This window comes from Etheostoma cragini, chromosome 6, assembly GCF_013103735.1.
Source record: "Etheostoma cragini isolate CJK2018 chromosome 6, CSU_Ecrag_1.0, whole genome shotgun sequence".
NCBI classification, from domain to species: Eukaryota; Metazoa; Chordata; class Actinopteri; order Perciformes; family Percidae; genus Etheostoma; species Etheostoma cragini.
Genome location: NC_048412.1, coordinates 116,352 through 127,672, shown reverse-complemented (window position 1 = coordinate 127,672; position 11,321 = coordinate 116,352). Strand labels below are relative to the sequence as shown.

Here is an 11,321-nt window from a genome sequence, read left to right as displayed (position 1 = left end):
TCATTCTAATCCCAACCGGTCGTCAGACACCGCCTCCCAAGAGCCTGGGTCTGACCGAGGTTTCTGCCTAAAAGGAAGATTTTCTTCGCCACTGTGGCCCTGTTGCTTGCTCTGGAGGAAACTACTGAAACTGTTGGGTCCTTGTGGATTCTGGAGTGTGGTCTAGACCTGCTCTATCTGTAAAGTGTCTTGAGATAACTCTTGTTGTGATTTGATACTATAAATAAAATTGAATTGAATTGAATTGAATTGAAAGTTTAAGAGGACAGATACAGTGTGAATGTAATAATACAGAAATGTACTCAAGCACACACACAAGCTGAGTGGTGGAAGCAGATATTAGCGTAGTAGCAGATGCCACACTTCTTCCACCTATTATAGGACTAAATATGAGATCTTCACGTAATACTGTTTTCCATCTTCCCAGGTGGCCCTCTGGCAGAATCCAGCCACCCTTTTAAAGCTGCTGAATCCCAGGAGAGGGTAACCTCACTGAATGCACCATGAGAACACATGAAGGAAGAATGTATGCTGACCGAAGTGTATGGAACGATTCACTGCACTGGAAGCAGAATTGGAATAATGAGCTGCTTCTTTGGCAGCATTTAGCATGGTGACGGAAAGAGTAAGGTGAGAGTCCTGGCTTCGGTTGGCAGCTCTTCATGCAACCGAAGCCAGGACTCTGAGCCCGAGGAGACACGCAAGGGCCATATGTCCTCAGCAGCAGCCTCCTTTCCTAAGGAAGACACAGACCTTATTTCTATAATTCACACAGCTGCGATATCTTTCCATTAAATTGTGTAATAGCAGGAACAAATGACACGATAACACGAGCGGAGTTCAACAGTTTACCAAGAGGCCAAAGGAATGGGTTTAGCATCGGTGTATATGAGGGACAGAAAAACATTATAACTGTAATACAGATTTGACACTGATGAAGAAATGTGCTTCTATCATGTGTAGAGGAATTCTGAGAGATATATCCAGACATGGACTTAAGTCAAGCGATGAACTTTAAAACATCGTAATCCCCAAAAATAAATCTAAAGGTTACAGACAGACAGATGGTCGGACGGACAGACAGAGACACAGACAGAGACACAGACAGATAGACGGACAGACGTACAGACAGAGATAAAGACAGACACCCAGGGACACAGACAGACAGATACACAGAGACACAGGCAGATGGACGGACAGACAGACAAAGACACAGAGAGACAGAGACACAGTCAGAGACACAGACAGACAGACAAAGACACAAACAGACAGAGACACACTCAGAGACACAGACAGACAGAGACACACTCAGAGACAGACAGACAAAGACACAGACAGACAAACGGCAACACTGCGTTCTTGGGATCAAGCGATTTCATCTGTGAGCATGAACAGATGGTTCAAACATGAGATAAATCATGTCACTAGATCTAATCAACACCTGTAAACATCCCAGTGTGCTCCAGCAGCTTTTCATTCGTCTAAAAGACATTAACTGTGACAGACATCACTGCCAGATATGAACATTTCCTGTGTCCTGTCACATCTCATGCCATAGAAGCAGAGAAGCTGTCGTGTTTAAAACCAGGACTTAGTACTCCAGACATGGCTGAGAGAAGAAGAAGAGCAGAGGCTGGAGGTTTGAGCTCTATCTCTGATAGCTCTCTGCTACAGCCCGTGCTTCTCTGTGGCCTGTAGTCTCGCTCTCTTCTCCTCTCCCTCTCCTCCAGCCACCCTACGTCGTAGGTACACGGAAACAGGCACACCACGCCGTAGGTACATAAATATATTTCAAAGAAATATAATCAAAAAGTTCTGTTTTTTTTTATTTTGAAAAGGGGGTGCAACCCAAGCCTCTCTGGGTTTCCACAGCAGCCAGTTCATGTTCTTTCTTCTTTCGACGTTTGTTTGAATATGTTTCTATGTCTCATCTACTTTTCTAAAATTCCTTCTAATATTAGTTTCTTTGATTTCTAGATTTCCAATCCAAAGCCTTAAGACCATTAGAATCCAGATGGGGGTAATGAGCTGGACCAGAAATGTGTTCAATAAAAGCAGAGCGATGACTGCAATCTAAAACCTGCAGCGAGCCGCTCGCTTTTGGTGATTTGACAAATGAAAAAGTGAAAGAGAAGTGCGGATGAAGACAGGATCACACATTGAACCATTTCTCATTAGAGCCATTTATTCAGTGATGGTGGGAGCATAGAAATGGCATAAATCCATAAAGCTACAAGGGGAATTTGAATTCAGAGCGGGTAAGGCATCCCTTTTCTTTTATCTTCTGCTACTGTACACTGCTGTGCATTTTAACAATTTGCAAGGACAGTCACTTTGAAAAAATATTTTTAAAATCACGTACATGTGTGAATGTGAATATGGTCCATTTTCGGTCCAGAAGCTGTTTGCTGGCACACATTTTTAATCCCTTGATTAAAGCAGAAAAGCTTATCACATAAAAACAGACATGCAAACCAATTAGTGGATGAGCTGCTGGCTTTCTGTACAATATTAAAATAAAATTTTAAATGTTTTTTTCCACTTAATTCTTGGAAAATTTGGAAAAATCTGAACATGGCGGAGAAGGAGCGGGGGAATAATTTGTCTCACCTTTCCCGTCTGTGACGAGACACTGAATGAAAGACATAAATATATATTGAGAGACAGAGCTTAAGGGACATTTCCTTTGGTGCATGAATGGGACACTTAGGACAGGACAAACACACTGTTCACCTCCAGCTCCATGACTGATTGGTTCTATTCTTTATACTAACTGTGGTCTTGCCCTGTCTAGGTCAGCATGAAGACTTCTCCAATGGACTACAATCTGTTATTGATTATTATAAGAATCTTTTATTAATAACTTAACTTAAACTATGGCAATACCTGCAGCTAAAACTTGAATTATGTTATAAGGAGCAAGAGTCTTTAGGACCAGAACCAAATGGGTTTTACTACTGGCAGTCCGTCCAGCTCGACAGATATGACACAGAGCTAATGAGCTATTCCAGCTAGGATACGTAACACGTAGCAATGAGCAGCTCACAACCTACGACCACTACTACTGTCATTACAACACATTATACTGGCATTCCTTCTGGCTTTATACTCAAGTTTGATTGACAGTTTTGACAGTGGAAAACGGGGAATGGCATTTCAAACCGAACCCTAACCAGTATTAACCAACAAACATATCAGCTGGTCAGCAACCACACATTTAGCATCTCAACACTTTTTGCTCTGCTAACAGAACTCAGCTGCTGCCTGGCTGCTAAGCTAACGGCTAACATAGTGTCATGCCGAACCTGCCAGCTTTGCCTCCAACTCTCAGGTTTAGAGACTAAAGGAGCATTTCTGATCTTTTGTCTCTTCAAGTAATACACATTTTAATTATTAATTATAATATTACTTCTGACAGGATGGCCTAAAATATAATCTCACCACTGTTGGCTTTTAAAAGGTAGTAATACATTTGTATTTCCTGTCACTCGTCATTGCTGATGATGTACTTCCTGTCACTCATATAAAAGTTTTCTGCAGGATATCCAAGCTTGTCCGCTCTACTCCCCTGAACCATTTCAACTTTTTAGGCTGCTGTTCACTCCACAGCTCTCTGGATGCAGAAATATCAACCCCCCTTCCCCACTAATGTGTGGACCCTGGTTGGCCCAGTCACAGGTCCCTGTTGAGCTGCAGCTTCCTATCTCTGATGTGCTGGAGGAGAATCTGGCCTCTGCGCTCTACAGTGTGGATGAGAGGCCTGAGGCCGCTGGCCCCGCCTCGACTGTCCCAGAATTCTCTGTCTGTGTAAAGGGAGCGTAGAAGGAGACTGTGTAGACAGCCTGACTGGAGCACTGACACGGCTCTCTCTGGAAACCTGGCAACACAAACAGCCTTAGATGTGATGTGCTGTTTCTTCAATTCAAACACTATTACAGATGTATAAAAAGCCTCTCCAGCAGCAACACTGCCCCCAGGTATATGCCTTCATGACATGATACGGCATGTAACCAGAAATGTTGGCAACATTAAAATAGTTGATTTGCAAATTTGCAAATCCTGTTTTATTCAGATTCTTGTCCAGGCTTAAGTTATTAAGAGTATTTTATGGAGCGGTTTAGTGATCCATAGTGACAGACAAAGGGGAATTTCTATAAGACAGATTCCTGCAGCATGTTGAACAGCAGTCTAACTGAATGTGCACTAATCTAATCAGACAGACATTGTAACAAAGCATAACGAGCTTCCAGTGGACCTGTCTTTGCTGCTGATGTGATGGCTTCTCACCAGGGAAATATCTTGTTACTACTCTTTCCTGTTTTCTAAAACATTTCCTTACATCATTGTTTTTTGGAGCTGGATTAAAGCCACAGATACCTCAGAAGTGCATCCTCCTGCTTTTAAAGAATGCTTTCTACTCACTCATCGATGCCCTCCACCAGCTGGAAGTTGAGGTTGTTGGTGGACTGCTGCGGTCTGCCTGCGTTGTCTATGAACACCAGTCTGGAGGGATCTGCCTTCCTCACCTGAACACACATGAACACGCACACACATACACGCACTGTGTCTCAGTCCAACACATTCAATCCAAGCACTACCACTACACTAATTGTAAAATTAGATTTTTAAAGATAAGATAGACTTTATTATACTATGGTCTGGGAGAATACTCAATTCTGATTGGCTGCGTGGTGTCCATTAAAACATGTTATAGGACACCTACTAAGGGAGTTCTGGTGGAACTGACTGTTTCCCGTTCTAAATGATTGCGCTACCTTAAATACAGAAAAAGAAAATGTGCAAGTTAATTCCAATACTGTGTGGTGCTTCAGTGCCTCGCGCTCTGAACACCCCAGGATGACGCTAACACACATGCTGCAGGAAGTTCCACTCGGAAGTGACTTTGTTTCATGTCTCCTCCAGTTGACTGTTCTCTCACAGATCTCTACTGCCGACAGTAACGTTACACATGGATCATTGTTTCTCAAGTCTTGTAATAGATGTTGAAACAATGAAATGGCTGATAGCTAGCTTGTCTTGTTGACAAAAATGATAAATTACTGATGAGTCACAGCGTCCGCCTAGACCGGCGGGGGAGGGTGTTTAGCTGCAGACCTGGCACCCTTTCTCTGCTTCTCTTCTTAATTTACCATATAATCATTAACTTAATAAAACTAGAGGAAGGCAGGGCAGTACAACCCGACCCGGCAGGGGAGAGTTCTAGCCCGACCAGGCTCCTTTCTCTACCCTGTCTCTCTTAGTTCTGCTGTAATAGTTTTAGACTGCCGGAGGACTGAGCTTCTCTTTCCTTTATCTTTCCATTTGTGTGCCTCCATGTCCCAGGAATGCTTATTACTAACCTAGTTCTGGGGAGTCATTCCCCAAAGTCCTTATGTACTTTTCCCCCCAGCATATTTCCATGGATTATGGAGGTTCCAAAATCCTGGTTGCAGCTGTCGCGGTGGTCTACTACTACTACTTCTAGTCACCGTTCCATTATCTTTATCTTTATTGTGACTGTTATTGCCATTACACCCCCAACCGGCCGTCAGACACCGCCTACCAAGAGCCTGGGTCTGTTCCAGGTTTCTTCCTAAAAGGAGTTTTTCCTTGCCACTGTCGCATTGTTGCATGCTCTGGAGAGAACTACTAGAACTGGTAAATCAAGTGGTCTAGTGTGATCTAGAGCTACTCTATCTGTTAATTATAGAGCGGTCTAGACCTGCTCTATCTGTAAACTATAGAGAGGTCTAGACCTGCTCTATCTGTAAACTATAGAGAGGTCTAGACCTGCTCTATCTATAAACTATAGAGAGGTCTAGACCTGCTCTATCTGTAAACTATAGAGTGGAATAGACCTGCTCTATCTGTAAACTATAGAGAGGTCTAGACCTGCTCTATCTGTAAACTATAGAGAGGTCTAGACCTACTCTATCTGTTAATTATAGAGAGGTCTAGACCTGCTCTATCTATAAACTATAGAAAGGTCTAGATCTGCTCTATCTGTAAACTATAGAGTGGACTAGACCTGCTCTATCTGTAAATTATAGAAAGGTCTAGACCTGCTCTATCTGTAAACTATAGAGAGGTCTAGACCTACTCTATCTGTTAATTATAGAGAGGTCTAGACCTGCTCTATCTATAAACTATAGAAAGGTCTAGACCTGCTCTATCTGTAAATTATAGAGTGGACTAGACCTGCTCTATCTGTAAATTATAGAGTGGACTAGACCTGCTCTATCTGTAGTGTCTCAAGATAACTCTTGTTATGAATTAGATTAGATTATACTTTATTCATCCCACGACGGGGAAATTTTGTCGTTACAGTAGCAACATTTTTCATTAACAGCAAAAAACAATAACACACAAACAAGTAAGCACAAAGAAATACAAGGCAAGAAATACAAGGCATGAAATAGACAGTGAAAATATGGTAGACTGAGTAAGTAAAATGCCGTCCAACAAAAGGAATTTTAAAGTGCGGTTGCCATGATAAGAGAAACAATATTGCAGTGTAAGTGACGTTAAAAATTAAGTTGAATGTGTAATTGATGCTATAAATAAAATTGAATTGAATTGATATACTTAGCACAAGCTTTCACAATGCATGCATGTGCAGGCATGCACCAAGTATTCATTCTTATCTCTGTAAATACAAGCAGAGATGCAGTAGAGTCATTTTGGATGAATGAAGCCAATCATTCCCTGACTCTGCCTGGGAGGAGGAAGACATTTTGACCCGTCATAGAAGTTATAGCAACAAAAAACAAACAGATAATTTCAGATATGACGAGCACTGATTGTGAACAGTTTGGCATGGCAGGAGTAAGTCAAAAACACAGTTGGTGTTTTCATCAACACAAAGAGCTTTGAACTGAGAGCCCAAAGGCCGTGTCACACTTCACAACATTAATCCTCGGTTTCCTGTCTGTGGAGAGGATATGACATCAGTGCTGTTGGTGACACCTACCAGGATGTGGACCAGCAGCAGGTCCTTGGTGCTGCCACACTTGGCGTGCAGCTGGTTCTCCACACACAGCTCAGTGGGCTCCGGGCTGAAACCACAGCAGTACCTGTCAAGCCGGTCGTTAACCTGTCCAAACACACGTACACACACACACACACACTCACAAGACTAGTCAACATGTTGTGGCACACAAAAAAGATCTGATGTAGAGTCTGCTCTGTCAACATTAACAATATGAAAGTACACATCATCACTGACCAAAACTCTGAAAATAAGAACAAGCTGTCCTGAACCGAAACTATCGTGTCCATCTTTCAGTGACAGAACCCAATACTACAATGTAGCAGCTGCAATGTGCGTGTGCGTGTGTGTGCGCTGCTGTGCACCTCCTCCACTCTGTCTTCGTTCTTATTTGGTGCTTTTAGGAGACATCTTACCTTGCTGCTACATTCCCCCTACCCTTAAATTGGGAAAATCCTAAATCAGATCTGCTAGAATGGTGTACGTAGGTTAGGCATGGGGAGTGGGGATTGGTTAGGGTGAGAATACCAGGTTAAGCCAATCAGAGGCAGACTAAGGTAGAATGAGGCGTGCCATGAGACACTTCCTCTGACATTGACACATCTAGTGGATCCGATCTATCATCTACCCAGAAGGTGTGAACTCTGACTGTGAGTTGGTTCCAAAAGCATGGTGGAGAGTTCCAGTGAACAGCCCTCAGGCAGAGGCTTTGCTCGGAGGCAAAACAGTGTTTAAGTCTCCCATAATGCTCTGCGTGACCGGATGGCCAGTATCATTGTTCTTCCCCTCATCGCTACACACTCTCCTCCATCAGCACCCTCTTGTATTGCTGCTTACTGTTTCTTTATTCAACTCCTCTGTGTTCACTTTTTAAAGATTATTTTTCAGCTTTTTATTTTTGATGGTAAAGCTGAAGATTGAAAGGAAAGGGGCGAGATAGAGAGAGAGGGGACAACATGCAGTGAGGAGTCTTTTTTCTTATGGGCAAAGACAACAGACAGGACTGCAGAGACAATCATTGGTGTCTCTGCAGTCACAAACACACACACACACGCATGCATGCGTGTGTGTGTGTGTGCAGGTGTGTGTGTGTGTGTGCGTGCTTGCATGCCCGTGTGTGCAGGTGTGTGTGAACGCGCATGCATGTGTGTGTGCAGCTGTGTCCTTCCTGTGTGTCTGGTGTTTGGTTCCCTGCTATCAGAGCCCAGCGAGGTGTTGAGGGAGCAGGTAGGAAGAAGTGTTGGGAGGCTCTCAGTAGATCAATAGAGCCTATTAGAGCTGGGCCCTGTTACAGGGATTGACATCTGCCTGCATCATGGGTTATTCATATTCAACCCAACACACTGTAGATGGGTGTTGGACACATTATGTCTCAGTGTGAGGACGGAAAAAAGCAGGACTAAATTACTACAGTAGCTGTATGATCAGTGACAGGATGCAATCCCAGCACTACATATACGAAGGGTACAATGCAAAGACACAATAACACAGCTGGCTGTTCAGAGGAGAAAGACGATATCGGTTCAATCAGTTAATCAATGGCAGAAGTTTTTAAATACTTCAATATCCATGAGTCTCAGCCATCGTTGGATCACCTACAGAACATCACATCCTTTAAAGGGAAGCCAGCAGGTTGGACCTGGACAGAAAGGAGTGAGACGAGCAAACTGTCCCATGAGTGTAGCAATGGGACGAAGTTCTGATGGAGACGAGTGGCTTTTTAGGGATAGAGTTTAGCCAAAGAAAATCAGTATGGACAGAGTGATTGTCTGGAGACTGTAGACCTAGGCCTAGACCTCATTGGAAAGGGAACAGTGATAATACTGACTAACAGGATGAATGGAAATAGAATGCAAAATTGCTGAGTAATAGAAAAAATGCTGATATCAGCAGTAAACACGTGCTGAGTGCATGTACCAGGAATGGAATCAATGTTGAGTGTTGGTGGAGGATTCCCACCCCCCCCCCCTTCCTGCTGGACGGGTTTACTGCGCCAGCAATCAGCTGTTCTTATAATATCTAGTGAGTGTGAGAGTGTGCTTCTAGCATACCTTGATCATATCACGATGACCAGATCATGAAAATATTTTACTAAAGCATTTTGTAAGAGGGTGAGAGAGAAAGAGAGGTGGATGAGCCCTGAGATAAGAATAACCCAATTTCTCTGTGTGACATGTAAACATCATATCATGCTGCTCCTGTGCTCATCAGCTGCATTGCATGTCTCACAGGAAAAAATGTACGCAGTTTTTACAGGATTACGGGTGCTGGCGCTGCGAGGAATGAGTTTAGAAATACGACTGGAAATGTTTGTGGAGAAGGTGACTGAGGCCAAACTACTCACTGATTTACTAGGAAGTACAGTATTTCACACAGGGCAGAGGAGGGCTGTACCTGAATATTATTTGTTGGGTAGGTATTCAGTTTTTAATTTTGGAATTCAAGTTTTTTCCCAAGACTGTAGAATAACAGAAATCCTAAAAAAATGAATGTGTTTAATTAAACTGAAAGACACGTATTTCATGTGTGGTACTGACACGAGCAAAGTAAGTGCAAAGGTATAAAATGGTGAATAAGGTGACTGCACCTTATTAAGCAGTGTTAGCCCTTATGAAAGGAAAGGAAGAGGCAGAGTTATGGAAGAGACCCGAGGCCAGGCCATGTTCAGGAGAACACCTTCATGTGTAAAGTTGTTGTTGTTGTTGCTGCTACACTACAAGAAACATAAAAATGACAGAATCAAACCAAATAGCACTTTGCACACAACACTGTTGAAAACACAGAAATCAAGAAACAAACTCCCCCAACTTGCAGATTTTAATTTTTGGTCAGTTTTCCTGGATAGTAGTTGATAAAATGTTGCAACTGCAAATTTCACTCCGCTTCATGCAACGTTTTCTTGCATAATAGGTTTTATAAAAGAGTTCCCTGGGCTGGATGTGTGGCAGAGCATGGCGGCTGGTATATCACAAGCTTTAAATCTGGTTAAATTTAAGGGTTCCACTTTTCTCACTAATACTGACTCCAGTTAACTTTTCTGCTCCCCTATGACTAACAGAAGATGCGACTTATGCATGTCGGTGGCTGTCTCTGTCCTGGAGGAAGAAAGAAAGTGATCTTACCTGTAATAAGAAGTCAAAGAGAGCCAGTCTGCCCCACTCTGAGTGCTGAACTCCCACGCAGGGCGCTGACCTCAGCTCTGCCTCCGTCCCACAGTGGACCTGCAGGAGCTTCTGGTACTGGGCCCAGCTGAGTGCCACCGAGTTCTGGTCGTTGTTTGTGTCAGCGAGGTGCTGAATATCTGGATCCCACCACACTACAGGCCGGGGCGTGCCCCTGGTGTATCGGTATGGTAAAACAGGGCTGTGGAAGGTTCGGAGCACTGCAGGGAGACTTCTGTTGAGCCCCAGCACCCTGTCCAGGTGGAAGGCTAACACCTCGTACCAGTCGTCAGGGCGTTTAATCAGGGAGCAGTGGCCCTGCTGGCAGCGCTCAGCCAGGCCTCCTGGATGTCTGCGGCCAGCTGCACGCTCAGGGCCCCCCCTCTGCCCTGACGGCTGCTGGGATGGACACATACTATATAAGGCTTTACATTTAAAAACATTAGGTAATAGACACCACAGACAATATCTTGTGTCTCAGCTAGAGCCATGAATATTTCTGGTCACTCAATGTGAATGTACATAAAAGGAGACAATAAAAGCCTTTAGCCAGCTGTTAGTTAGAACACCAGGTCCACCTTATCTGCCTTATCTACCAGCTTGTCTTATCTGAAACTCATGGGGTTTTTACATGCTCACCATGTTTAAATGCACCTGCACAGGTTTATATTTTTGGTTTCCACATATTTCAGTACAGTATGGAAATCATTCTGCAGACCCATGGCATCTGCTGGATTGTATAAACCAACACATTAACTATCAAGTCTGCATTATTTCTTTTATCCATTTAGCATGATCATTTCATAGTGATTCCCCAGAAAAAGACTTCCTAGTCCTGTCTGTGGCAGTCAACTCAAGCCATAATTAAATATGCTAACACACTGTTTTTTAGAAAGCTCAACTGGATTTTATGTAGTAAGAAGACGGTGTGTGTGGGACAGCCTGCTCTCTATAGCACAGAGGAATAAGATGGTTCAGGCTTTGGAGACACATGGGATCAACACATACTGTTGGTGTGTTTTTAATTGGATTTTCTAACAATAATAAACACATAAATAAATATCAGCAGTTGCACTGAAAAAAGGAGATTGGCAAACTCTTGGATTTATGTAAATGTCTTGGATGCATTTAACACAATTGCCTCATGTTTTAAAGTTAAACGTAACTATATA

At 43.2% G+C, this 11,321-nt stretch overlaps 1 protein-coding gene across 1 annotated transcript in view; it reads right to left on the bottom strand.

Moving 5' to 3' along the window:
- Positions 1-2,164: 2,164 nt before the first annotated feature.
- gask1a (golgi associated kinase 1A) overlaps positions 2,165-11,321 on the bottom strand; it is a 20,781-nt gene continuing 11,624 nt past the window's right edge. The window contains exons 3-6 of the mRNA XM_034874949.1: positions 10,111-10,548; positions 6,971-7,093; positions 4,423-4,526; positions 2,165-3,877 (exon numbers count right to left, since the gene is read on the bottom strand). Of these exons, the coding sequence (XP_034730840.1) occupies positions 3,673-3,877; positions 4,423-4,526; positions 6,971-7,093; positions 10,111-10,548 (870 nt within the window). The 3' untranslated portion in view covers positions 2,165-3,672. The remainder of the gene's footprint in view (positions 3,878-4,422; positions 4,527-6,970; positions 7,094-10,110; positions 10,549-11,321) is intronic.